This window comes from Lepus europaeus, chromosome 4, assembly GCF_033115175.1.
Source record: "Lepus europaeus isolate LE1 chromosome 4, mLepTim1.pri, whole genome shotgun sequence".
NCBI classification, from domain to species: Eukaryota; Metazoa; Chordata; class Mammalia; order Lagomorpha; family Leporidae; genus Lepus; species Lepus europaeus.
In genome coordinates, this window is record NC_084830.1 from 107187733 (window position 1) to 107215394 (window position 27662).

The window sequence follows — 27662 nt, forward strand, 5'->3', positions numbered from 1 at the left end:
ACACCTTGACGCTGGGGCAAACCTTCCAAGATGTCAACAAGACTCTACTTAGTTCCACTGAACACTCTGGAATCCCGAGTTAACAGGCAGTCCCATCAGTCCAACAGCCACACATTAACAACTGCTTAGAAAGGAACTTTAGGGCTTCAATGTCTTACAATCTTATTTCTTTGAAATAGTCTTCACAGAAATGAATTCATGTCATGATAATGAAAAAAATTCTCCTCTGTTGTCAGCAACTTTCAACTACCTCTAAAACAAGGAGTCTAATCTGAAACAAAATCAGATCTTTATAACTTTCTTATAATTTTTAAAACCAAAAATGATCTTTTAAAATCTCTCACTATATATACATACATATGTATATATGTGTGTTTAAGTGTGTGTGTGTGTGTATAGTTAATTGTTGCACTTGAAATTGCAGCTTTCTTCCTATTTAAGGAGTAATAGTAGGGGTAAAAATGGAAAAGAAGGCAAAAATTAACTCTGATATTTCAGTATCTTCCTAAAATTGATCTTCTTTAATGGCAATGTATATAGCCAAGTATCCAAATGTAGTGAATGCCATCAGAACTGTTTTAATGAAAGCCTGGATCTTATGACTTGTCATAAGAGTATTAAAAAGGGGAGGCGTGCAGATTTGAGAGTGTAGGAACAAGAATATGACCTTAACTGCTGAACAGTTGGTGGAGAGGGGAGTACCATTTCTGAATCACATCACTCAAGGTAGCAGTTGAGTTTTTACACAGGAACAAATGAGAGTGCTTCAAAACATTCATGGGGAAATGGAATTAAAGATAAGTTTATTTTGGTACCAAAAAAAGTCATGCTTTTTTGTTTTATAATATGCATTCTCCATGGCCTTTCTGAACACCACTCATATGCATAAAATTTATAACTGTAAAACTCTAGTACAATAAAAAGTGAACTCTGCTACATGTTCCCTCTATGTCCCCCTTATCTGATGTCACTGTCACCAATGGGTTTGGTTTTTGGCCTTCCACATTATGCTGAATGGTCACACATTCTACTTTCATTGATCGTAAAACATTTTAAGAAGATGACATATGCCAATTCAGAAACAAAAATATTTAATTATATTAATTAGTGTTAAGGATTAAAAGGAAATGTGCTTTTATTTCTAAGGAGAAATGTTTTATTATTTCTAATTTTGTAAATGCTAACATTCCAATTGAAAGCATGACTGTTATATAAAAATGACAGTGCCTCTTATGCCATAGAAGGATAATTAACAGTGACAAAAAAAAAAAAGACAAATTATCAAACTGGCTAGCCCAGTTTAACAAATGAAGTTCCACCTTATCAGAAACTCATCTTGAGAGAGAGAGTGAAGCTGGTGCTGCGGCTACTAGGCTAATCCTCCGCCTTACGGCGCCGGCACACGGGGTTCTAGTCCCGGTCAGGGCGCCGGATTCTGTCCCGGTTGCCCCTCCTCCAGTCCAGCTCTCTGCTGTGGCCCGGGAAGGCAGTGGAGGATGGCCCAAATGCTTGGGCCCTGCACCCACATGAGAGACCAGGATAAGCACCTGGCTCCTGCCTTCGGATCAGCGCGGTGCGCCGGCCGCGACGGCCATTGGAAGGTGAACCAACGGCAAAAAGGAAGATCTTTCTCTCTCTGTCTCTCTCACTGTCCACTCTGTCAAAAAAAAAAAAAAAAGAGAGAGAGAGAGAGAGAGAGAGAGAGAGCCATCGAACCAGCATGCACATGACTATTTTAACTTGACAAGCACAAAAATATTCTGTAACTCGGCTGAGAGTCTGCCACATTGTACACCTCCTGAAGATAGCTCCTAAGGCAGGTAACCTTGGACACTTTTCTACTTCTTACCTTTCTGAATACAGTAATTTTACCCTTCAGTTAAGATACAATATGACACTGAAGAGTCACTGAACAATGAAGTGATACTTGTTTTTAATTTTTTGACCTGACCTTGGGTTAAGATACATGTCAGGCTGAAATCAATTTGGGTCTCTGAGTGGCAAATACATTTGTGACACTTTGTTAATCAGTAATATTTTTCTGCTTCAATTTTAAAATAAAACAGTGATATTTGATAACCTTTCTGGAAATCTCCCAAAAGCTCCCATTTTAAATGCCACAAGAGTTTGAAGTCTTCTACAAGCCTTTCTCTCTCCTTGCACTCCCCTCTTTTATTTCTGTTCTAATGTCTTTTCCGCTCAGTGAATGCCAACTTACATGGACATTTCTGCATCTTTCTATTCCATGGCTGGCTTCTGACAACCACCTACAGCTGAGGCAGTGGCCCTCATTTCATGTTCCCAATGGGTGTTTTTGTGTGTAGTATTTATAAAGACTCACTTTTTTAGAATTTTAGGATCACAACAGAATCGAGAGAAAGATATAGAAATGGCCCATATTACCCTTGCACTCACACATGAATAATCTCCCCATTATCAATATCCCTCACCAGAGTGGTTCATTTGTTATAACTTACACTGACACACCATTATCACATCATTTACAGTATCACTTCATCAATTGATACTGTAAATTCTACAGAACTGGATAAGTATTTATGGACATATAACTATAGCCACTATTAAAGTATCATACAGAGAAGTTCTAGTTCCACTATCCTAAATATTCTCTATGTTCCACCTATTCTTCCCTCCCTACCCCCAGACCAACCCCTAATCTTTTTATTGTCTCCATATGTTTGTCTTTTCCAGAATGTCATATAGTTGCAAGTATAAGCAGCCTTTTCTGATTGACTTCTTCCATTCAGTAACATGCATTTATATTTTCTCCATTTCTTTTTGTGGCGTGATAGCTCACTTGTTTTTAATGCTTAAGAATACTCCGTTTGGGCCGGCACCGTGGCTCAACAGGCTAATCCTCTGCCTAGTGGCGCCTGCACACCAGGTTCTAGTCCCGGTCGGGGCTCCGGATTCTGTCCCGGTTGCCCCTCTTCCAGGCCAGCTCTCTGCTATGGCCCGGGAGGGCAGTGGAGGATGGCCCAAGTGCTTGGGCCCTGCACCCCATGGGAGACCAGGAGAAGCACCTGGCTCCTGCCTTCGGATCAGCGTGGTGCACCGGCCGCAGTACGCTGGCCGTGGCAGCCATTGGAGGGTGAACCAACAGCAAAGGAAGACCTTTGTCTCTCTCTCTCTCACTGTCCACTCTGCCTGTCAAAATAAATAAATAAATAAGAATACTCCGTTTGACTGGATGGACCACAGTTTGTTTATCCATTAACCTAGTGAGGAGCATCTTGCCTGTTTCCAAGTTTTGACAGTTATGATAAGACTACCGTAAATATCATTATGCAGATTTTTATGTGGACATAGTTTTCTGGAGGGTTTTATTAAAAAAATTAAGGTTTGTCTTCCACCAGGACACCTTTCCAAAAAATGAAGCCTCTTTTTAAATTAAATTTTATTTCTCGCTACACAGCAACATCCAATCAATTTACATATATCTCACATAAAAGGCTCCCCCCAACACACATAAACAGCCTTTAGGAACTAGGGGTTTGTTTTTGTTTTAGTTTTTGAACCTAGGCATCTTGATTTTCCTGCTTGGGCACCAAATGAGCATTCAATAATTTCATTCTACTTAAGTTAAAACGGCAGCATTTCACAAATGAATATAGTAAAATAAAAATAACTGATATATCTGAATGTGAATATAACTCAGTGCCTATCATTTTGTTTGGCTCATTTTTTGATAACTCATCCATATATAAACATAACCCAGATCTGGCCTTTTGAATTCCTCAAGGGAGGAGGGTATTAGGATTTTGGACAAAGTAATCTATTTGGTGGGTAAAATTCAATCTTTAAAGGCTCTTAGAACTGATTGTTAGAAATATAAAAATCAAAATACTGCCTTATCAGCAGCCTTAATTTTAAGGGATGTTATGACAAGAAAAGTAGTTGTCTCTAGAGGCCAGCTGTGGCATTTTGAGCCAGGAGTCTGGCATACATCATGCAGAAGGCATAGGCTATATTTGGTGACATGACTCAACTTAGCCAAATATAGGCAACTGATACAGTGTTACTCTGGGGAAACATACTACCAAATTCTACAGCCTAGAAAACATCCGAACACTAACTAGGCCAATTATATGTTGAGCATTTGTGAGCTGGACAGAACCAATATTTACCAAACAGAATGATTTAAGATTAGGTGTAGGGGAGGAGGTACTCAAAAGAACAGTATGTTCTATATTCTTTTAAGCCTCTAACTAAACCAACCTGGTCAAAACCATGAAAGGAGCAAAGACTAGAAGAAAACAGTCATATCAGTAGTAATTACTTTCATAATTAGATGAAGTAAAAGTTACTTTTCAAAGAATAACCCAGTTATTGCTGCTGCTGATTCATCAGGAAATAATAGAAAAAATGCTGTCATTTCAAACACAAACACACTGAAAAATATCAAATGTTCTACAATACTATTAGATTTCCTGCTATGACCTTCTCTTTTTCAGACATACTAGCATTGTTGTTGACATGGTATAGGCCAAGGAACAATAATAGGGAATAACCATTTTTTTGTCCAAAACAAAGTCATGTAGTCCTATAAAGTGACACACACAATGAAATTCTAAGTTAATTGGGTTTTTTATTGACTCACACCATAAAAACTTACATACACTAAAGGAAAGGGGGCATGGAGGTGGGGTGGGAAGGAATCTTCGGTGAAAACCTTTAAAAACTGTTGAACACATATATGTATATACACACATACATACACTAGTTGTTTAATCAAAGATAACCCCACCTTTGCTTCTGCTCATTTTATTTCATTTGTGTCTGAGTAAATAAAAGCTATACTGTCATAAATAAACTTCTAAAGGAGGTACTCCACCTGTACATCTTCTATTCTTACCAATCAACACTGTTACTTGCAGCAAGATGGCACTGAGGTGACCCTTGGACAATGCACAGCAAGGCTCAAGAAATGTGAAATAAGTTCAAAGGGTCTACAAATGCAGAACACATGTCAATATAAACTAATAAAATTTATTCAACACATTCTATAATTTTATAGACAATTATTAATTCAACCTAGTAATCTAAAAATAACTCCCCAAATCAAAACCAGTTACTTTATTCTATTCTCCTTACCTATCTATACTACAATCAACTTCTAATAAAGACATTTCCAGGCCAAATTCATGAAGAAGAAGCTGGCTAGAACTAGTATCAACAGGAGAGTTTACTTGCTCCCTTCCAGCACCATTTAAAATTCATTCAACAGAATGTAAGCTAAACACAATCCCTCTCTGGGAGAGATTTGGCTTTCAGTTTAAAAGCCAGGGTTTATAAAAATCCTTAAATCCATGTCCTTTTCTATCCCTTCACATGGCCATCTCCCTTTCCACACTATGCACTCCAGTCATTCAGAACTACTGGCCCCTTACTGCTGGCTTCTGAATGTCTTCCTCTCGGCTCCCAAATGTCTCACCACACAAGACGCCACTTTTTGGTCCAAGTGCTCCCCTCTAGGCCTTATATATTGTATGAAATCTTTCCTGTCCCAAGCCACCCTCTCTCTCATTCAGATAACCTTGTATGCTCCATACAGCACCCTTTATAGCCATTATGCTGCACTTAAGTTACCTATTTTGAGCTATCTCTTCCTCTAAGGCAACAAGAAATTTGAGGACAGATTATAGGTCTTGCATCCCAGAGCCTGGGGAAGAGAAAGTTCAATAACAATTTTATTCATTAATTCATTAGCTAAGCCAGCAACCAGTGGTCTCTCTGCCCTGGGAAATGCAATGAAAAGGGGAGAGTCAAGCCAATTTTATTTTGTAACCTGGGTCAAATTATTTAGCTTTACGGAACCTCAGAAAAACAGAGCTATCTTCATATACTTCACAAAGCTGTTGTTAGACATTCTTGAGATAATGAATGTCAAGAAAGGACTAAAGGACTATATATATGTGTGTGTGTATGAACTCTATATGAAGTAGGTGCTTAATTAATATTAGTCCCTTCCCCCTTCCTAACTATAAGCCAGATATAACAAACAATTCTTCACTTGTGAGAGAAGGAAAGAGAGATTTCTTTTGGCCAGTAAGTCTCAAACTGGAATGTCAAAGAAGGGAGTGGCAATCTGGGAGGATTTTTGCTTTCAGAGTAGTAAGTTTGCTAGTATCCTTGGTTACAAACAGGGATCCTTCTCTGTGAGAGAAAAGAAAATAACTTAATTCCTTACTTTTCTCATAGCCAGACTGGCTAGTAGAAGGATTTCAGGAAATGAAAAAAAAAGCTCTGAAAATTTAACTTAATTTTTTTCCTTTTGCACCCAAAACTCAAGTTTGGTTTTTTGTTGTTGTTGTTGTGATAGGACAGCTGAAAAACAGACTGTAATAGTGGCAATAAAATTGTAAATTTACCTACAAGGTAAGTCCATGGTATATGTTACTACATTTCGGGAAGGTTTCATGTCAAGGAGGGATTGCTTTGATTATAACTCAGGGCAGGTGCATAGTTGCAGAATCTAAAAGCATCTAAGAAATCCAGGCATAAGGGAATGTCTAGAGAGAAACTAAAAAGGAGCTGACCCAATTAAGGAATTCAAAAGATTTCCTACTGCCAGTAAAGCTAACAACAAACCAGTGAGCAGGAAGGCTATTTTTATCCCTGCCAGAAGCCTTCTGACTCTGGATGCTACATTTAGAGGACAGAGCAACAAGATAACTTGCCTTAAGAGGATGTTATGATACCCGTGATTAATGATGATTTTTTTTAAGCTCTAAAACACTAGGCAGTTTTTATCCAAACTAGATCAGCCTGAGCCAGCTTAAAAAAAAAAAAAGAAAAAAAGTGGGTGATATAACGGAAAGAAAAGTAGAAAAATAGACCAACAATACTAGAAAGCTTTAAAAGTAATTAGAAAAAAAAAAGACTAAGGCAGTAAATTAAAATACTCTTATTTTGTAAAAAGCTTAAGAGAAACATGTGTCATAACCACAGGCGCATTTTTAGATAAATAAATAAACATAAACAAGTATAGAACTGTCCCCAAGGTAAAAGTGATTTTTGAGGAATGTCTCTCCGTAGTGACATGAACATTAAAAAAAAAAAAAATCAAGATACACTTAGGATATACCCAAACTAGGTATATCCTATATATAGGGACCCAAACTAGGTAGCTGTAAATGATTGTGAACTTTAGAGAGAAGAATAAAAAGTCTAATTAGATTTTTCTCTAACCACAGAAGCTAAGAGAAATTGAGCATGATTTCCTTATTTATAATCATTATTTTATAAATACAACTCTGATAAAACACACACTGATGAACCACTGCCTTTAAAATTGGTTACTGAAACCCAAAACCCAAAAAGCAATCAGCAAAGTCACTGGGCAGCTTTCTGCATACAGCCCTGTCATCAAAGCTAACAACCTATCTAATATAAGTTCTGATGACCTTTTTGAACCTTACTGAAGAATATACTGGATTTCATATCTGATTTAAGAATTCCTCCTTTTCTCTCTCTCTCTCTCACTGTCACTCTGCCTGTCAAAAAAAAAAAAAAAAAAAAGGAATTCCTCCTTTTTTAATTTCTCAGAAGGTCCAGTCCCTATTTCTCCTAGGGATACTCAAGGATCTACAGTCATCCTCTTATTTACTGGCCTACCCAACTAAACGATAAAAAGGCTCCATGAGACTAACAGACTTTGTTTTTAGTTCCTGGTGTGTAGTAGGTGCTTGAGGTCTACCTGTTATACGAATGGCCTCAGACAGCTTTGGACTTCACATATACTATATCAAAGGCAGAATGAAGGTGGGCTGGAAAGGGATAACACTGCATTTGAGTCACTTGGGGAAAAGACATGCTTAAATCCCATGACAGCCCTTGTCAAACACAATCAATGAAGAGAACAAGGCAGCTTGGAAAAGTTCCCTCAGTGATTCTTATCTCCACATCCAATAAAGCAATCTTCAATATGAAAACAGCAAGTTTAAGATACAGATTTTTCACAGAAGATGATGCTAAAATACAGATTTAAACTTTGGTATCCAGGCTCTTAAACTGAAATTTTAAAAAGTCAGTAACTACCCTTTGCCAAAGCATACTAAAATAAAACTTACTTAAGTTTCCTTCTGTTTCCCTCTTAAGAGGTCACACAATAAATACCTAAGCCATTGAACCAGAGCCAGAGGCTAGGTGTTCCTATCTTAATCCTCTGGGTACTAGTAAGTTGTGTGACTTTACAGAAGCTATTATATCTCTCTAAACTTCAACTTTTTCAAATATAATATGGAGATCACTAAACTCACAGGAGGTTATTATAAGAATTTAAAAGTTAGAGATAAAAGGTTAATGTAAGGATTTAGCTTAGAGATAATTTTCAAAACAGGCACTAACTAAAAAAAAAAAAAACATAGAAACCTGTGAGAACTAAGAGCCTTTTCACTTGAAACTTGTTAATACTACTTTCTATACAGAATGTTGAGGTCTACCTCAAAAATGAAATCACAGTCCAGCATCAAAAGAGTCCTTCAAGCTACTAGGTACATGGAATATGTTGCTCATATGTTGTGGAGCAGGAATCTAAACAGAAGCTAACATGTAAGCTACTTACAAATCTTGTGGCTTTAGGCTTTAGTAGTACAAGAACTGTCATGCTATACAATGCCAGGTGCACCCCTCTTGTCACACAGCTCCTGCTGTGCCTAGCATTGTACAGGATGTACCCTCCACAGCCCATACTCTTAGCCCTACCTGAAAGGGCAAAAAGATATCTCCACAATGCTATTTGGTGGAGATGACCATCTACAATAGGGAAGTGACCTTCTCACTTCTTTCTGTCCTCCTTGTCACCATTTCCTCTATTAAATTGCTTTCCATGTCATTTTGTTTTTAATAAGAAGGAACATTCTAATAGCAGAGTTTAAACAAGATCAATTAGAGAAGCTCTCTAGAATGGTGTTCCCTAAGTTTTTATCTATTAAGATCTAGTTTGAGGGGCCAGCATTGTGGTATAGCGTTAAGCCACCACCTGTATCCCATTTAGGAACTGGTTAGTGTCCTGGCTACTCCACTTTGAATCCAGTGCCCCACTAATGCACCTGGGAAAGCAGTGGAAGATGTCCCAAATAGGCCCCTGCACCCATGTGGGAGGCCAGGATAAAGCTCCTGGCTCCTGGCTTCAGCCTGGCCCTGCCCTGGCCATTGTGGGCACTTGGGGAGTAAGCCAGCAGATGGAATCTCTCTCCCTCTCTCTAATTCTGCCTTTCAAATAAAAATAAATAAGACTTGATCAAAATGTGTCACAGAGGCTTTACTCTAGGATAGCAATTAAAGACTCCCACCCTCAACTCAAAACCCAGGAAATATTATAAGCAAAACAATAACCAAAAAACCCTATGAACTCAACAGCACCTTTAAATGTATTTTAATTGCACTGCATCAGCATGCACATGCTTTTGGAAGATAATCATAGATAGTCATGCATACATAACTGGAATGTTTGATCACTAAGGGGTCCACAGGCTCCTTGGTCTACAACTGATGAACAGAAACATTTAACAAGGTTAAGTTTAAACCACTGTTTCATAAATATAGTATTTTTAGGCCGCTCACAAAAAAAATTTGCAATTCACAAGCAAAGTCTTCACTCAACTAACTATGTCTGATTTCTGGTTATATGCCTTCTACAAGCCACTCAATATTAAATACTGCCAGACCCAGATACAGAACATATTCATGTGCTTTCAGTCATTAAACCATAAAACTTTCAATTTTGTAATTTACGACTATAAAGAATTTCTAGTAGTAATTTAAAGATCATAAAGTTCTACCCTCCTGTTTATAGGTGAGGAAACAAGAGATCTCACAAGAAGTGACCAGCCTAAAACCACATAACTGCTAATAGCAGAGCCAGGACTGAACACGATCCTAAATTATTCTAAATATTTTTCTTTCTATTTTTTAATTTTGGGGAAGTTTGCTATGTGCTAACAACTTATGATTATTAGAATGAAGAGATCAAGTGGCTGATTTAAATATCTCTAGTCAACAAATGCCAGACACTTACTACAGCCAGTACAAGTTAGATTTTCTGTTTTAGGTTCTTTATACTTCAATTAATCACAGCTGTTCTCCAGAATTAAGATTTGCACTTGGTTCCTCAAGCACTAAAAAGGGTCCCCTAATTGGTTGATTCCACCTTCTCTTTCCCCAAAGTACAGTGACTGGCATCTGCCCAACTGGATTCCAAAGAGATGTAGAATTGCTTTCCCTTCAGAGTTCCATTAATGTTCTTAATTGACTGGTTACCAGGTAATGCCCGGAATAAAACAAAGCCTTGCTTTTAGAACTGAGTGCACTGGTATAGGACTGAATTCAGAATCAGTCAATTAGACAAAAATAATGAAGTCCAACAGTACCCTGGCCATCTCAACATTTTATTCAAAATGTAGTGACCAGCTTCAATTTAGTTAAAAAATATGGCTTTTACAAATTGTACTGCTAAATAGCAACAGATTCACTAAGATTTCTCTCAGCTTTAGTAGTCAAGATGTGGCAACATGAGGGGGGAAAAAGAAATTCACAAATTAGGCACAGACAGCTGATAAACGGATCAACTGCATACAATATTCAGTAGAAGGTCCAAGCTTATCAGGAAGTAATAATTTTGTGGCACAATTGTGAACTGTTCCCTCCTTCCTGTTGTTAAACTTGAGTGCAAAGAAAACTCGGATATTTTTTATGACAGTTATGAATCAGGTGGCATTGTTTTCCTCTCCCCCAAAGTCATCAAGTAATATAGTCCAGGATTACATAATAGGATCAAGCAAGGTCTTAAGACATTCATACATAACAAAGGATTTCCATTAAGCAGATAGAGTTGTTTTAGTAGCTGTCAGAGAATGAGACAGTACAAGCTCTCTATATGGTTTTACAGAAATTTTTGGAAGAAAAAAAACAAAAAAATAGTGACACTATCAAAAAGTATACAAATGTTTATATTAATTTGGACAGGAAAATGAACAACCTGGATTCTCTACAGATGTTTGGAACTCTCTTTTCTTTTATAAAGTAAAGCAATCCCAAATACTTATCATTGAAAAATTGCTGACAAAGTATGCAAACCTTACTACTTAAAGTCATTCAGATTTCATGTCAGAATGGAGAATATAACTTTCTGTCTGATCACATGGTAAAACCTATACTCTCTAACTTTGAATGCTTGTCTAACAAATTTAAGTCACAACAGCCAAACACTATGAGAGACCTTAGTTTGAAGAAAGGTTTAGAATCTTCATCCTTCTAATATGATAAAAAGCTTACTTTTACTTTCCCCCTGCTCTCCCTTACTCTCCCCGCTCACCCAGGTAAAATCAGAGCCTCAATGTTTTAAGATGCCTGTTCAATTTTCATGGATCCCAAATAGGAGTGCCCGGGCTCAGTGCTGAGGATTAACACAAGGGACTGCCTAAGTAACTGTGGACCACATCATGGATGACATAGCCAAATTCTCCCTTTGTGACAACTACTTACATGGTTATCAGAACAAATAAAAACAAAGGTCAAACATTGTATCATAATTGCATAGAGGATACAGAGCAAAGATCACTACTTTTGGTTTACCAGTATGTGTATGTAAGTAAATATGACAAATGAGGATCTGGCCAACACACAAGCTGCTTTCAGTATGAACTGAGTTGGTTTCGGTCCAGGGGCCAGTGTGAGAAAGACCTCAAACCAATCTTGTGAGCCTCTCAGTGTTCACTCACAACAGGTTTTTTTTTTTTTTTTTTCCCTCTCCTAGGCATTTCCCCTTTCCTTCCTCCCCTTAAAAAAAAAAAAAAAAGACAAAAACAACTGCACCCCCAAATCTGAACAAGGTATAGTCCTGCTGTTCAAAATCCGTAACTTTATAAATTCTGCCTAAAAGGGGCCATGAGCAATCCATTAAATCTGGATTAAAAGTAAACCAGAAAACAGGCAATTGCTCAAAATTAATAGGTTCTATGTCAATACATCAATACTATCAAAAGAAAACCATACCACACAACCTTGCCCTCTTCATGTCAACAGAAGTTACCCCAACACAGAAACCCAGGACCCATCCTCTGGCACAACTAAGCCAAGGCAAGAAAAAGACTGTTCAAGATGTTCTGTCTCTGCAGTCAAGAAAGTGAGAGTGCAGAAAGGGAAGAGATACGTTTCATCCAGTTCTACACAGCCACACACAAAGTTGACTACAGACCAGTTTAAACTGTACTCTTCTTCCTTGTATCTTACTCCATTACTCATGAGGCTTCTAGAAGAAATGCAATTTTTAAAAAAGATTTGTTTATTTTATTTGAAAGGCAGAGTTAGAGACAGAGAGGTCTTCCATCCGCTGGTTTACTCCCCAAATGGCCACAAGGGCTGGGCCAGATCAAAGCCAGAGGCTTCTTCTGGAGCTCCCACATGAGTGCTAGGACCCAAGCACTTGGGCCATCCTCCACTGCTTTCCCAGGCCATTAGCAGGGAGCTGGATCAGGAGAGGAGCAGCAATGAATCGAACCAGTGCCCATATGGGATGCCAGTGCTGCAGGCAGAGACTTAGCCCACTATACCACAGAGCTGGCCCCTAGTGATGCAATTTTCTACTCTCAGGAGACATCAACCACTAATCTGCTACCTTGCTTTAATTACTCAGTATCATCCCAGAGTATAAAAAGAACCAGCCAAGGTCAGGAAAGCTCTAGTCAGGCATGCAGGGCAGCTGCTTTTTAAGCCTAGAGACATCTAACAGTTAAAGATTCTCCAAATCGACCCAAGACATTTAATACTACACACTAGTAATGGCTTTGGGAAGGAGAAATTTGATTATGAATCCAAGTAAAATTAGTTAGTTGGCATTATCCATTTCTTCATTGTGGTACTTTGCGTCATATCCCATTAAATGTCCCTTAAAGGAAAACGTCCATCTCTTTAAAATGTTGGGGGATGAAGGGGTTAAGGTATAAAGTAATCTCTCAAAATGTCACAAGCACAACTACTGGTTTAAATAGGAAAAAGGTTGAATACCTTAAGAAATTATACTCTCCTACATTATTCTTATGTGAAAGAAATCATTTCTAATATTAAACTGTTTCAGCAGAGATTTCTTTAACATTTTATCTATCCCCAATTATCTCAAAATTATAATGTATGACATGAAATAAATGACAAAACTGGGAAAGGCGTTATGATGTAGCAGGTGAATCTACCACTTGGTATACTTAAATTCCCTGTCAAAGTGCCTCACTACTCCACTTCCCATCCAGCTTCCTGCTAATGTACCTAGGAAGACAGTGAATGATGGCTCAACATCAGGCCTTGCCACTTCTGCCTCCTGGCTTCAGCCTGTGCTTTTGCCAGAACTGGGAGAGTGAACTAGTAGACTCTCCTTCTCTCTGTCTCTCCCCCTCTTTCTCTGTCACTCTGCCTTAAAAAAATAATAATAATAAAGGAGTGTCAAAATTTAGTCTTATATTCAGCAACTTGCAAAACAGGTTTCTAGAGCTATCGTAGTCTACATAAAGTCAGGATCCACATAAATATCTGTTCTAACACATCTCTACCAGCATACAACATCTGTATTCTAAAATACAGAATTAAGTGACTGTAATTTAGAATGCTGGAATATTAAGAGAATTGTGTACCACAAAAATCTTAGTTTCCTGGCTGTTATTTATATTATTTTTTAAGTAGTTCTAAATTCTTTCTCTACCTATTGCAAAGAACTTAAATATCTGTTCTAACAATTATTCTTATAGTGACATAAAAAAACTCAAATGAAATTAATGAATCAAGTTTTGTGTACTAAACTTTCATCTGCATTTTATGATTTTCTTCTAAAGAGAACATTATAAATTCTTCTGCTTAGCAATGAAGCACAGATGGAATCATCACTTGCCCACTCATTTAAGTCTTTGTTTCAAATTTATAAGAATAAAAAATAGAAAAGGGCTCTAAATTGAATATGTAAAAAAATATTAAAAATGTTTTGAAATGCAAGGTCACATTGCCTTTGGTAGTCAGGATTTAAATACAAAGCACTTTGGGAATAGATCTACAGCCTTTAAAATAAATCCTGATTAAATGAACACATGAAGCAAGAGAGGCAGTAATGTAGTTAACTGTATAATACACTCCTCCTACTTATCTCTACATATGCAATAGGTTTCCTGGGCACCATGGAGACATGTAAAAGACTGGCAAGTTAAACAACTTGCCTTTCTGAATGCAATCATTGCTGCTTACTTCCAAACAAAGTACTGCAAATGCCTGAAATTCAAAGGAATTGTGGTAGATATGTTGAGTCCTCCCTTCCAAAAATTGAAAGCAAGATATTGTAAAACAGTATGAGGAGAAAAAGACTCCATTTTCACAATATTCAAAGGAAAAATATGATGCTGTTCTGACTCGTAATTTAGTAAATTAGTACCTGAAGAACAAGTATAATTTTTTGACAATTATAGATTGCCTTTGTTCTTATCTCATTTTGGCTTTCTAGTAAAATGAAACAAACTGTATTTTAAAGTGTTTTCACACCAGATTTAAAATACTCAACCACTATCATGAAATAGTGAATTTTGTATAATTGTCTGATATTCTGCCTGAAGCCTGTTCATCTTCAAGCACTATTTTTTTTTGTCTCATTCCAGTGCTGCCTTCCTCTGTTCCCATTCCATGAACTACTACTTCTTGGTATATACCCAAATCTGTTATCTCCCTGCATACACAGGGGGAAGAAAGGCTCCTGAATTTTCAGCAGTCTCTGCTACCACACACTGAATTTAACAGTGCCTCATGAATGTTTCTTTCATGGTGTTCTACTCAAGCTTTCAGAAGACTGAAAACAGATGTACTTGAATGTGGTTTAATCTAGTTCATGCTGCTCCATTTAAAATAGGATGTACCAGTATCACAGGTGAGAAAAAGGCAGAATAGCAGTGAGATACAATATTCCCCAAATAATCATCTGGGCATCTGCATAGTAAAATATTTTCCTGTCCAGGTAAGGAAATTTTTGATAAGCCCAATAATATGTAGAAATGTACAAGCTGCCAACTGAGAGATCAAATTTCAAAATAGGTCTGAAGCTCAGGCTCTTAGGACACTGGGTGTGCAGTAAAGAAAATGAAATCAGTCTCTGGGGAAGAGCTTCTGTGGACCGTCACAGGCATTGGTTATGGAGTAGGCAATACAAAATTGCGTGGATAAAAATAACATACAGACTTGCCGGTTGACCAGAAAAGAACAGAGATAAGGAATAGGGAGGACCCTTTTCCTCTCCAAAGAGCGAAGATCCTGCACACGCAGAAAATGGCAGCAGCTTTAAAATTCTTAGAAAAGCAAATTTTTAAAACGCTAATATGAAATAAAGGTTAAGTACTCCTTTTGAATATTTGTTTTAAAAAAAGAAAGTTTCCACCAAACCAACTGCAGTCAACAACACATTCATAAAGAAATTCAAAAACTATATTTGGAAGTTCCTAGGCATATTAAGCACTTTGTTGATGGCAAAAATAAAATTGTAGACCCAAATACATCAAAAGAGATTTTTTTTTCCCAAATGCAAAATACAAATTCAGTTTTCTGGCTTTTTAAAAAAATTAATAATGTAGCCACACCAATACATTTGACTTGCAGCTCTTACTTCAGTTTTAGGCTTCATTATTTAAACACACAATTGCATTATCTAGGAGGAACTGCAAATTAAAGATCAATAAATGAGGTCATTTATAATGTTTCACAAAATTATTTTTAAAATGAGACCAAATGCAAATTCTGCCTCCATACGGAAGATTCTTTTTAAAACTACTCTTAAACTATTCATTTTAATTGAATTTTTGTATTTTTTCTGAGAAGTATACTGTTCTCTACAAGTATGATGCAGGTAATGACAATTTTCTATTTTCTAAGGAGGCAGAGTACTAGAAGAGGTATTTATTTATTTTCAAAATGGACTGGCAGGTTTTTAGATGTTTATTGTAAAAGGACAGTGTTTTTTTTTTAAGGTATTCAAATTTTACTATCACCTTTAAACAAAATCTCACAATACAGCCACAGTAAAATCAAGCGTAGTATTCCCAAAATGTCTAAATAAGAGTTTGACAAGAAATAAAGTATTCCCCTGCGCAAAACTACATGTTGATGGTGGTAGACTCTAATGATTCAAAGATCATGATCTTGGCATAAAAGGAAAAAAAAAATAAAATAACTATAATCGTACATTTTAGGATCAGGCCCTCATATCTGGATTTTTTATTGCTCTCTGAAGGGAAAAACACACCAGGTTCATTTAATATGCTCAAGCCACTTACAATACACACCAGGTTCATTTAATATGCTCAAGACACTTACGATACAGCTCCCTGCAGATGGCTACCTACACAGGAGGCTCCTGGCTTCGGCCTGCCCCAGCTCCAGCTGTTGTGGCAATTTGGGAAGTGAACCAGCAGATGGATGCTCTCTTTCCTTCTCTGTTTCTTCCTCTTCCTCTATAATTTTGCCTTTCAAATTAATAAATCTTTAAAATAAATAAATCTTCCTAATAAACTTTTACTTTCGTGAAGAAAAATATTTTATGATAGTTTTCTCATAATTGCCATATTGTTCTTCAGATTAAGTAGATAATACACATTTAGCCATTTACTAAAATGAAACATTTCTAAACTTACCTTTAATGGAATCATTTTCAGCTCTCATTATATCAATGAGTGAACTCTCCAGTGAGTGCATGTCAAATGTCCTGGGGCGATCCTGTAAACAAACAGCCACAAAATACTTTTTAAAATGGTATTTAGATATAAAAGAAGATAGGAAGTTGCATTTCATGGGACATAGATCATAAAATAAAAATAGCAATTTTAATCCCTCTGTGTGTAAGGTACATTATTACTAAACATTATTATTAATACTTATAAATAGCAAAAAACACAAAAATGAAGTACACAGGACTCAGCAAAGAGCCCTTTGATTTCGAACAACAATTTCAACAAAAGTAACACTTTTATTCATAAACCAAAAACCACTAAAACTAATTTCCATATTAAGAAGATTAATATTTATTTCTTAATTTTCTCCACCACTTAAGACTACAATAACATGGCAAAGCATTCCAAACTTGCTCCAGGTAATTATCTACTAAATTGGCACCTATATGTTCTGTTTTAAAAAGCTATATTTTCTCATAAGCCAAGTCTTGAAAATACTCATCAAATATCTGTAAGATCACTAAATACCAAAGTATTCCAAAATAAATAATTAGAAAAATAAAGAGAAGATAAACAATACCCTTATTCTAAAATAATAATAGTAATTTGGGGGGAGGGCACTGTGTTGTAGCAGGTAAAGTTGCAGCCTGCAGTGCTGACATGCCACGTGGGTGCCAGTTCGAGTCCCAGCTGTTCCACTTCTGATCCAGCTCTCTGCCATGGCCTGGAAAAGCAGAAGATGGCTGAAGTCCTTGGGCCCCTGTACCCGTGTAGGAGACCCAGAAGAAATTCCTGGCTCCTCGCTTCAGTTTGGTCCAGCTCTGGCCGTTGCAGCCATTTGGGGAGTGAACCAGCAGTTAGAAGACCTACCTCTCTCTCTCTGCCTCTCTTTCTCTAACTCTTTCAAATAAATAAATCTTAAGGAAAAAAAATTCAATATGATTGAGTTGTCCACTTATACCTTACCCAGGATGTACTAATGTTAGCAATTTGCCTTTCCCAAGGATTTTTTTTTTAAAGATTTTATTTATTTATTTGAGAGGTAGAGTTACAGACAGACAGTAAGAGGGAGAGACACAGAGTGAGGTCTTCAATCCACTGCTTCACTCCCTAACTGGCCGCAACGGCTGGAGCTGCACCAATCTGAAACCAAGAGCTTCTCCAGGTCTCCCACATGGGTCTAGGGACCCAAGCGCCTGAGCCATCTTCCACTGCTTTCCCAGGCCACAGTAGAGAGCTGGAGTAAGAGGAGCAATGGGGAAACAAACTGGCACCCATACGGGATGCTGGCACTGCAGGCAGAGGATTAACCTCCTGTGCCACAGCACCAGCCCCAGATTTATTTTTACAACTAACATTCCATATGGAAAGGAGACAAAATTTCCTTGCCTTCCCCTCCTCAAAAAATTATTTTGGTAGAAGCTCTCCTTCCCTAATATAAAAATAAACATTGAATAATAAATTGCAAGAACTGTTCTCATAACTGTGAGGACATCTTCTCTGAGACAGTAATGGAGCAGTATGCAACTACTTTTGTCCTTCTCCACGCCCCAATGCAACAACTAGGGTCCCCAGACAACCCAGTCATTACCTCTGATGAATGAAGGATAAAATTTTGGACTCTGGATCAGAGTTACAATCTTGATGAAAACAAACCAACCATATCTTCATACTTATTATCTCAACTTGCAGTTAGGCAAGGTTTTGCTGACATTAAAATTAAGGGCTCTGTCCATGGCGGCCATCTGGGGGGTGAACCAATGGAAGGAAGACCTTTCTCTCTGTCTCTCTCACTGTCTAACTCTGTCAAATAAGTTTAAAAAAAAAAATTAAGGGGAAGTCAGGGTATGGAGTACTCGCCTGGTCTAAAACCCTGGCTTGAACAAGTGCATTTCAAAAGTGGGTGAGGAACCCTAAAATACAAAGAGTTCCACCTGCTCTGGCATTCTTTGGAATAAAGGGTACTAGAGATAACTAAAATTAAAATTTAGTTTGATAAGAGGAGGAGATGGAGAAACTTTATAAACTGAGAGGAACCAATAATACTTGCCACTGACATACCTTGAGAATAAATGTAGGGGGAGCTGGCACTGTGGCATAGTAGGCTAAGCCTCTACTTCTAGCACCAGCATCCATATGTGCACCAGTTCTAGTCCTGGCTCTCCTCTTCTGATCCAGCTCTCTGCTATGGCCTGGTAAAGCAGAAGATGGCCCAAGTCCTTGGGCCCCTGCACCCACATGGGAGACCCTGAAGAAGCTCCTGGCTCATGGCTTCGGATTGGGAAAGCTCCAGACATTGTGGCCATTTGGGGAGTGAATCAACGGATGGAAGATCTTTCTCTATGTCCCTCCCTCCCTCTGTCTGTAACTCTATGTCTCAAGTAAATAAATAAATATTTTTTTAAAGATTTATTTATTTATTTGAAAGTCAGAGTTACACAGAGAGAACCATCCGATGGTTCACTCCCCAATTGGCTGCAATGGCTGGAGCTGTGCTGATCCAAAGCCAGGAGCCAGGAGCTTCTTCAGGGTCTCCCACATGGGTGCAGGGGCCCAAGGACTTGGGCCATCTTCTACTGCTTTCCCAGGCCATAGCAGAGAGCTGGATCAGAAGTGGAGCAACCGGGTCTCAAACCAGCACCTATATGGGATACTGGCACTTCAGGCCAGGGCATTAACCTGCTGTGCCACAGCGCCAATCCCGTAAATAAATAAATATTTTAAAAAATGTATATACAAAGACCACTGCAAGAGTACTTGAAGGAAAAAAAGGCTTCCAAATGAATACAAGGAGGATTCCATAATCTTCCGTTATATTTTCTCTTATAGTCCTTTTTAAATCAAAATTTTGACTTTTAAAAAAATTAACCTAATTTTATCATTTTCCTTTTATCTTGCGGGGGCCTCACTTTTCCACCTTCCTAACTTCTAGAAACTCTGCAGCTGATAAGAGATGTCCTTCACACAAGAGCACTTTCTGATCAACTGGAATTTCTCCTCTGTGCTTCTGTAACACTTGTTATCACACATATGATAATTGAGCTTCCCTGACAGAGGGACCACTTCTCTGGACCCCAGCCCAGCAGAGATAATAAGCAATGTTCAGGGAATAAATCATTTTATAATACACATATTTTATCTGTGCAACCTGAAGAGTCTAGGGGCAACCGTGGGATGGGGGTCATCGCCTTAACATGCTGCTCTGCTCTAAACTGGCATGACTCGCTCCAGAACATGCTCCCCAACCTTTTCTCCTGGTTATTTCCTCATCATCTTCAACTCCTCAATGTAGTCTAGAGAGAGACAAAGGACACATGGCCAGAATCAGAATCTCTACAGGTTAGTACTCACAAAAGGGAGAGACTATGCCAAACACTGAGCTAAGTCAAAGCTTTTACTGCATGTTCTCCTGGAAGTAAGGTAGATTCAAGGTATAACTTGAGATTTAGAAGATAATACAAAGTTACACTATCTTTTTCTGTAGTCAATGGATTTGTCTTCTTCAGTAATCTATGAAACTCATCATGAACTATTTTTATCTCCAATAAAAACCAGTTTTGGAAGCTATAACTCTCAATGTCTGTTCACTTGGTTGTAATCTCTGCCAGTGAGCTTCTCAAAGGCAGTAATCATGCCTTGTATCACACGTTCCAGTGTATCTACCTCACAAGCATCTACAGGACTGCCCAGAAGGACCTAAGGCTGCAAGAGATCCCTAGTAGAAGGTGTCTATTACTATCACTGTCTACATGTGCCATGGCGTGAAACACGCTGAGAAGCACTTCGACATTTCTCCATCATTATGCTTCACATGAATCCTGGCAAGCAGACAGCACATGTTTCCTAAAACAAAGGGATGAATTCTTTTGAGTAACTTTTAAACATTTAAAATATTTCTTCTACTTCCTTAAGATTCATTTTTCATATTTCTTCTTTCCCTGTGTAGCACTGAATGTTTTCTTTTGCAAAAATAGCTAAAGGGAGTTGAGAAAATCTGTTTATTATTCTTTTGCATGCAACTAAAGTAGTAAGCAATCTTGTAGATTTCTAAAATTTGCATTTTGCCAATCACTGAATGAAAAGCATGGAAGTGAACAGCTGGTAAAGAATACAATATACTGTTTTTGTTTGGCTTGTTTTATAGGAGCTGTTTCCAGAAAGAAGCTTCTTTAAAAAAAAGTAATTATTTATCTGAAAGGCAGAGTTACAGAGAGAAGAGTCCAGAAGAGAGAGAAATCTTTTAAGTGCTAGGTCACTCCCCAAATGACCACAACAATTAGAGCTGGACTAGGCAAAGCCAGGAGCCTAGAACTCTATCCTAGTCTCCCACATGGACGACAGGGTCCAAGCATTTGGGCCATCTTCTGTTGCTTTCCCAGGTGCATTAGCAGGAAGCTGGAAGGGAAGTGTGGCAGTTAGGACTCAAACAAGCCCTCATATGGGATGCCATCCCTGAAGCCTCCTTTTTACTTATAAGTTTCTGAATGTGGTACTAGAATTTAGCAAAGTTCTTCATAACTCTCCCCACCCTGAGACTGGTAACAAAAAATAACCACTGGCATATTTTCTAGGATCTATCTTTTCTAGGATCTATTTCCTAGAAATCTTGTTAAATAACAGCTCTTCTTGACTGAATGTAATCTCATAATGAATATATGAACACTGCATCAAATAATGGAATCAGCATTATCTAACACTAGGAAGCCTCAACTCTGCCTGGCAAATTATGTGAACTTGGGCACTTGTAGCCTCTAAAACTAATTCCTGATCTATGAGATGAAAGGGTTTGATTGGCTCACTAATGTTCCTTTCCTATCTCCAACATGTTTGTATTCTAGCATTCTGATATCCTAAGATGTGTGTGCTCTTCCAAGATTCATAGTTTATAAATTACAATTATGATGACAATTATGGCAGAAACCAAAAATATGGATGAGAATAACTATTCTCATCCAAAGTTCACCACTTTGCTGCTGGCATGGTGACACTGTGGGTTAAGCTGCCATTTGGGATGTCACATCCATCAGAGTGCTGGTTCATGTTATGGCTGCTCTGCTTAAAATTATTTTTCCTGCTAATGTGCCTGGAAAGGCAGCAGAAAGATGGTCTAAGTACCCGGGTGCCTGAGACCCATTTAGGAGACTAGGATGGAGTTCCTGGCTCCTGGCTATGGCCTGGCCTGCTGACATTTGGGGAGTAAACCAGCAGATGAAAAACCTCTCTCTCTCTCTCTCTCTCTCTCTCTCTCATTCTCTCCATCTTTCTAAACAAACATGCATAAATAAATCTCAATAAAAATGAAAACCAAGACTAAGAAAAATCTGTCCAGTTTATGTTGCATAGGTAAATTTACTGCATAGTTTAGCAACACAGCAAAGATTCAAGCCCAAGTCTCACTCCAAAGCAGGTGATGTTTCCTTGGGTAAGGTAATGGTCTTGGCAGTTAAAATGGTCTTGGCACTCTTCTTTAAGGGCTCTGGGGACATGAATGCGATGACTAATGCCTGGCAAACAGCAGGCACAACTATTTTTAATAAATGAATGAAAGAACAAACAAAATATAAAGAGTAGTAGAGGATGCTACCACAGATGTCATAAATCATTAGAGAATGAGAAGCCTTATCTTCCTTCTCCCCATTGGGATGACCCATGTGGCATGCGAATTAGAGACCTATCAAAAACGTACCTCTAGGTTATCTATGGCTTACCACAGAAGAAATGGTAATAATAGCAAAAACAGTATCACCAGCTTGCAATCTTTACGTGTGACATGTGTAATCTTACTTATTCCTCACAAAACATAGAATTAGCTATATTATCTAATTTCACAGATGAAGAAATTGAAGTTTAGATTGATTAAATAACTTTGTAAATGTCAGGCAAGTTGAGGAGCTTGAATTTGAACCCAAGCCTCCTGAATATGTGAGTTTTATAATCATTAATAGAAATCAAAATGTATCAATTATTTCTAAGGTTCAGCAAAGCAAACTTCATTATAATATTTAGATCTCTTGATTTTTTAATTTTATTATATTTAATTTACTGAGTTGTATATAACTGTTTGTTTCTATCATCTCTACTTCACAAGACAATTTCTAAAGGAAAAGCTATATAATATCACTATGAAAGATCAAAGTTAATAAAATAAAAATAGCTTTCTGAAAAAACAAAATAAATATTTCAAAGAACAGGACTCATCTTTGTAAAATACACATAGATAATCCTGTCTGACATAGCAAAATAGGAAGACCTACATCAGCAACTAACTGATGACAAGACCTTTCATGACTTCCCAGAAGTAGCCACAAGAAATAAATGTACCTGTTTGTCTATTACTATCAGGAAGATCTACTAAACTATAATTACGCCACAAGCCAAAATTATTATTCATGGCAATTTCTCTTTAAAAATCTAGATGGGCTTTCACATTTTTTGAGAGTATATCAGAAATTCCTGGAGGTCTTGTTAAAATACATTTTACCATGTCTATCTAGATTTTCCCATTCAATAGGTCCAGATATGACCTAAGAATTCACATTTCTGATAAGTTTGTGAGTGATGTCAGGGACCACACTTTGAGAACCAAAGAATTAAGCAATTCCACTCAAAAGAGTAACTTCAGTAGGTTCCTTAGGATGTGATTTGTAACTTACATCCTGGTTGAGCAGCTGTGAGGCAGTCCTGCTTAAATGTTCTGGAGGAACCACTTTAGCGTTTCCTTATGAAGAAGACCTCATTCTTTTTATTTATTTTTATTTTATTTTTTTATTTTTGACAGGCAGAGTGGATAGTGAGAGAGAGAGAGAGAGGTCTTCCTTTGCCGTTGGTGCACCCTCCAATGGCTGCCATGGCCGGCGCTCTGCGGCCAGCTTAGCGCGCTGATCCGAAGGCAGGAGCCAGGTGCTTATCCTGGTCTCCCATGAGCTGCAGGGCCCAAACACTTGGGCCATCCTCCACTGCACTCCCAGGCCACAGCAGAGAGCTGGCCTGGAAGAGGGGCAACCGGGACAGAATCTGGCGCCCCGACCGGGACTAGAACCCGGTGTGCCAGCGCCGCAAGGTGGAAGACCTCAGTCTTAAAATCTGAAACTTTCTTTCAATTTATAAGGTGCATACCTTGGGAAAAGGTCACAAGTTCAATTTCAATAATATAGAGCTGCTCCTTGAGAAAAAGCCCAGAGAGGTAAGTGAATCACTATTAAAAGCAAAATATAAATCTGGTGCTTACATTTCCAGAATAAAATGTTGCCTTTGGCATCTACAAAGGTACTTCAAGAAGTTTGTGAAAAAATGAAATTAAAAGATAAGCATATTCAGTGCAAAAAAATTCAAAATCCATGTATACTTTTTTCAAAATATGCATTTTCCAAAAATGCTTTGAAGAGCCCTTGTATGCACAGATTTCAAAACTTTTTGCAGGGTGGCCATTGTGGCACAGCAGGTTAAGCCATCATTTGGGATGCCTACATCCCATACGGAGTGCCTGGTTCAAGTGCTGGCTACTTTGTGCTTCAGATTCAGCTTGCTGCTAAAGCATTTGGGAAGCTACAGATGATGGTCTCCTGCCATCCACCATGGCAGACCTGATGGAGTTCCTGGATCCTGGCTTCAGGATGGCCCAGCTCTAAGAGCTGCAGGTGTTTAGGGAGTGAACCAACCCCACTCTCTTTCTCTGCCTTTCAAAGAAATATAAAATCACCTTTTAAGTCTACTTTCCATGAACTCTTTGAAGTACCTGTATATGTATCTGTATCTTAAGCATGTGACTCTTTTTTATCTAACAATACCTGCTGTTCAGGTATTTACTAATGATATGTTTCTTCTCTCCCAAAACTGTTGGTCAGATGTCTGATAAGGTAGTTCTATTCAAAACAAACAGTTAAACAAAGGATATGCTAATTACTCATTCCTTAGCATTCTATTTATCAAGTCATAGTCATCATAAAACTATATAATATATTGGTCCCTACTGATTTGCCTTAATAGAATTGTCTCAACAGTATGATCTTAGATTTTAATAAGTAGGATATCATAGTATCTCTCATTTGTTAAACATCTGTAAAATCTCTCATCAAAGGAAAATTCATTATGTATGTCAATACCCCATGATTAAAGATGCACAAGACAAATTTCTCTCAAAAAGGTTTCACTCCTGTTTTAAAAGTATGCCTACTTGAATGAGAATTACAGCTGCACAGCCTATCATGTTTCACTTTGTGTGAGATGTTGGCATATTCACACTAAGTTTTGTGCTCAGAGGTATTAACTGTCTTCAGACTAAATTTTCTCAATGAAATATACCCCCTGCTACCCACTCCTACCCAACTCTTAGATTTATATTGAGTTACTGTACTCTGGTGTAACTAGACTGAGTCTGAAACACAAAAGGTAATTAATTGAATTAACCAATTAAGAATCAAAGCCAAAATTCAGCTACCCCCTTTACTCATCCTCTTTCAATAAAAATATGTATTACTGTGATCACCACTTCTCAGATCGCTACGTATCCATATCAGAATGTACATGTTTCTCTTTCTAGCTTAAATTTTCCCTGATGAAGAAGGGAAAGGAAAATACTTTTGTTTGAAAGGAAGGTCTATGCCAGTATGTCAGCTGCCAAAATAAACAGGAAGTTTGCGATGCCAGCTGAGACCATAATTAATCAAAGGAAACTATGGGAGTTTTAATCCAAGATTTCACAAAAATTTAAACATTCCTCTTAAATTCATATTTAAGCCTACACACCAACAGCTGACTATATAGTCAACTCTCAAGATTCTACTTCTAAAGACCCCTCACATTCCTGTGCAGGCAGCAAGTTTCTTTTCCCTTGTTTCCCTCTGGCACATTGACATCTCACATGATACTGACAAACTCTGTTAGGACTATTCTCTCTGCAGGCTTCCCACAGATGGTAGCATATGGGTAGAATGCTGTAAATCAATCATCCCAATACAGAAAGAGGTTAACATGCTCCTCCTGGCTCTGTGTTGTGCGTGTTTTAAGAATTACATATCATTTACATATATTAGTTCCTTAAAACCATCATATGTATTCACTACTCTTACTATCTCCATTTTAGGCAACTGGAATGATAAGAAAATTAATCAATTGTCCTCAAAGTCACACAGTAAGTGGCAGAATCTGATTCCACAGCAAAAACTCAAAGTAGTAGCCCTTTAAAACAAGCCGTGCCATAACCCAGCGTTTTCATTCTATTGACAACTGTAATGTATGAAATCCTTCTTTGTCCATAGATGGTCTAAATACAGACAAGAAGTGTTGGAGACTGAACTCAAAGAGGTAATGATGTAAAGTAGGAGAAACGACATTCAACAGCATGTCACACTTAGCACATTGCCTCTTTAATCAGTACTTTTCCATCATGACCTCTTTAGTGATGGCAAACAGCCTACCTTAGAGATCTTAGGCTACCAATGTTCCCTAGCAGAATCATAAACATCTTCAGTGCATTGCATTGATTGAATCAACAGCTCCATTTGGTTTCCATGTGAACTGATGGGTAAGATCTCTCCAGAAAGCCTTTGAGAAAATTTTCTTTTATTCCACCTTTACTAAATAACTAGATTCATTTTAAGCACTAGAAATCCTGAAAGAAACAAACATTTCATGTGACTATTTTTTTATATTAAAAAACCAACTGGCATTCTAAGTTCAGTCAGTTCCTAGACCAACAGACTCCCTTCTTGACTTCATTTAACCTTGCCTGTCAAAGAGAAATAATCAAAATCTATTCCAAGGCCTGAGTTCAAATCACCACTTACTGGGCAAGTGATCTTAACACTGAAATATCATTGAACCTTGACCTCATCTGCAGAATGAGGATAATTACTCTTTAATAAAACCGCAGTGAAGAGCAAACGAGCAAGCATAAGCACAATTTCTGGCAGTTGACAGATCCTTTCAATAAACATCCCCTCTGTCCCTCTCTCTCTGCTGCAATGGAAAACAGCCTGAAACTCACATTTTAAATGATGTATTGGCTTTATCTGAATAACTTGGCTGTTCTGTGCTATTTCCTATAGACCACAGGAAATAAGCCAAAATCCCTGAACCCAAAAATATTAGTACATGATTTCTCCTACCTAAACAGCTGTTTAAGAGGCTTTTAGCTTAAGGAAATCAGGAAAATTGTAATAAAACTCAGTTTTAAGGAATGAGGCCGTGAATTGACTATCAAGGTTCCTCTCCAGCTTCTTCATGTCTGTGAACTCTAATCAGGGTCCAGCATAAGCATAGAGAATAGCCCATGCAAAAAAGCACACCATTTTTTTTTCCTGAAACTGAGGCCTGTGTCCTGCAATGCTTGACATTTCTTCTCTTTGATGAACCTGTACAGTGATCTCCTAAAGCAACCTGTGCCTGGTCTCCACCTTTTTAGGCCCTCACAGCTCTCACTTCTACATCCGCAGCTCTCCAGAGTCTCCTGGGCAGATGACATTCCTCAACACTGAAGCACAAAATAGGAGACGATCAAACTACACACTTCATGAAGAGAAGGGTCACACTTGTCATGGTTCAGTACTCCCTTCTCACAGTCCCCCAGAAACTTCAAACATTTGTGCACTTGAAAGAAACGAAAAGGCTTGATGCCAACTGCCTCCCAAAGACCTGAAATTTCTACATTCCCCTTAAAACAACAAACAAAGATACAAGCCAAAAAGCCCAGTCCTACACTGTTCTTATTTTTTTTTTTTTTCCAGAGAGCCTGGCCACTAGTCTACACAAGCCTGACCAGAGCAATGCAGAGATGAGAGAGAATATGACACAGTCTGCTCCCAGATTTCTGGTCCCCAGATGATGTCATTATGCTTTAGCTGGGTAAGACCAATACTGGTGTCCTTAGAGACTGGCATGAGGTTGAAGTGAAAACAGGGTAAGCAGGTACACTAGAAATGTGGGCTTTACTCTCACTTTCTTTAAAAAATAACTTGA

The 27662-nt window shown here is 38.0% G+C and overlaps 1 protein-coding gene across 2 annotated transcripts in view; it reads right to left on the reverse strand.

Annotated features, from left to right (window-relative positions):
* The window catches only part of CPEB4 (cytoplasmic polyadenylation element binding protein 4), a 67731-nt gene that overhangs the window by 27484 nt on the left and 12585 nt on the right, over positions 1–27662 (reverse strand). For both annotated transcript variants that reach the window (XM_062188671.1, XM_062188670.1), the window contains exon 2: positions 16671–16752. In XM_062188671.1, coding sequence (XP_062044655.1) covers positions 16671–16752 — 82 coding nt within the window. The remainder of the gene's footprint in view (positions 1–16670; positions 16753–27662) is intronic.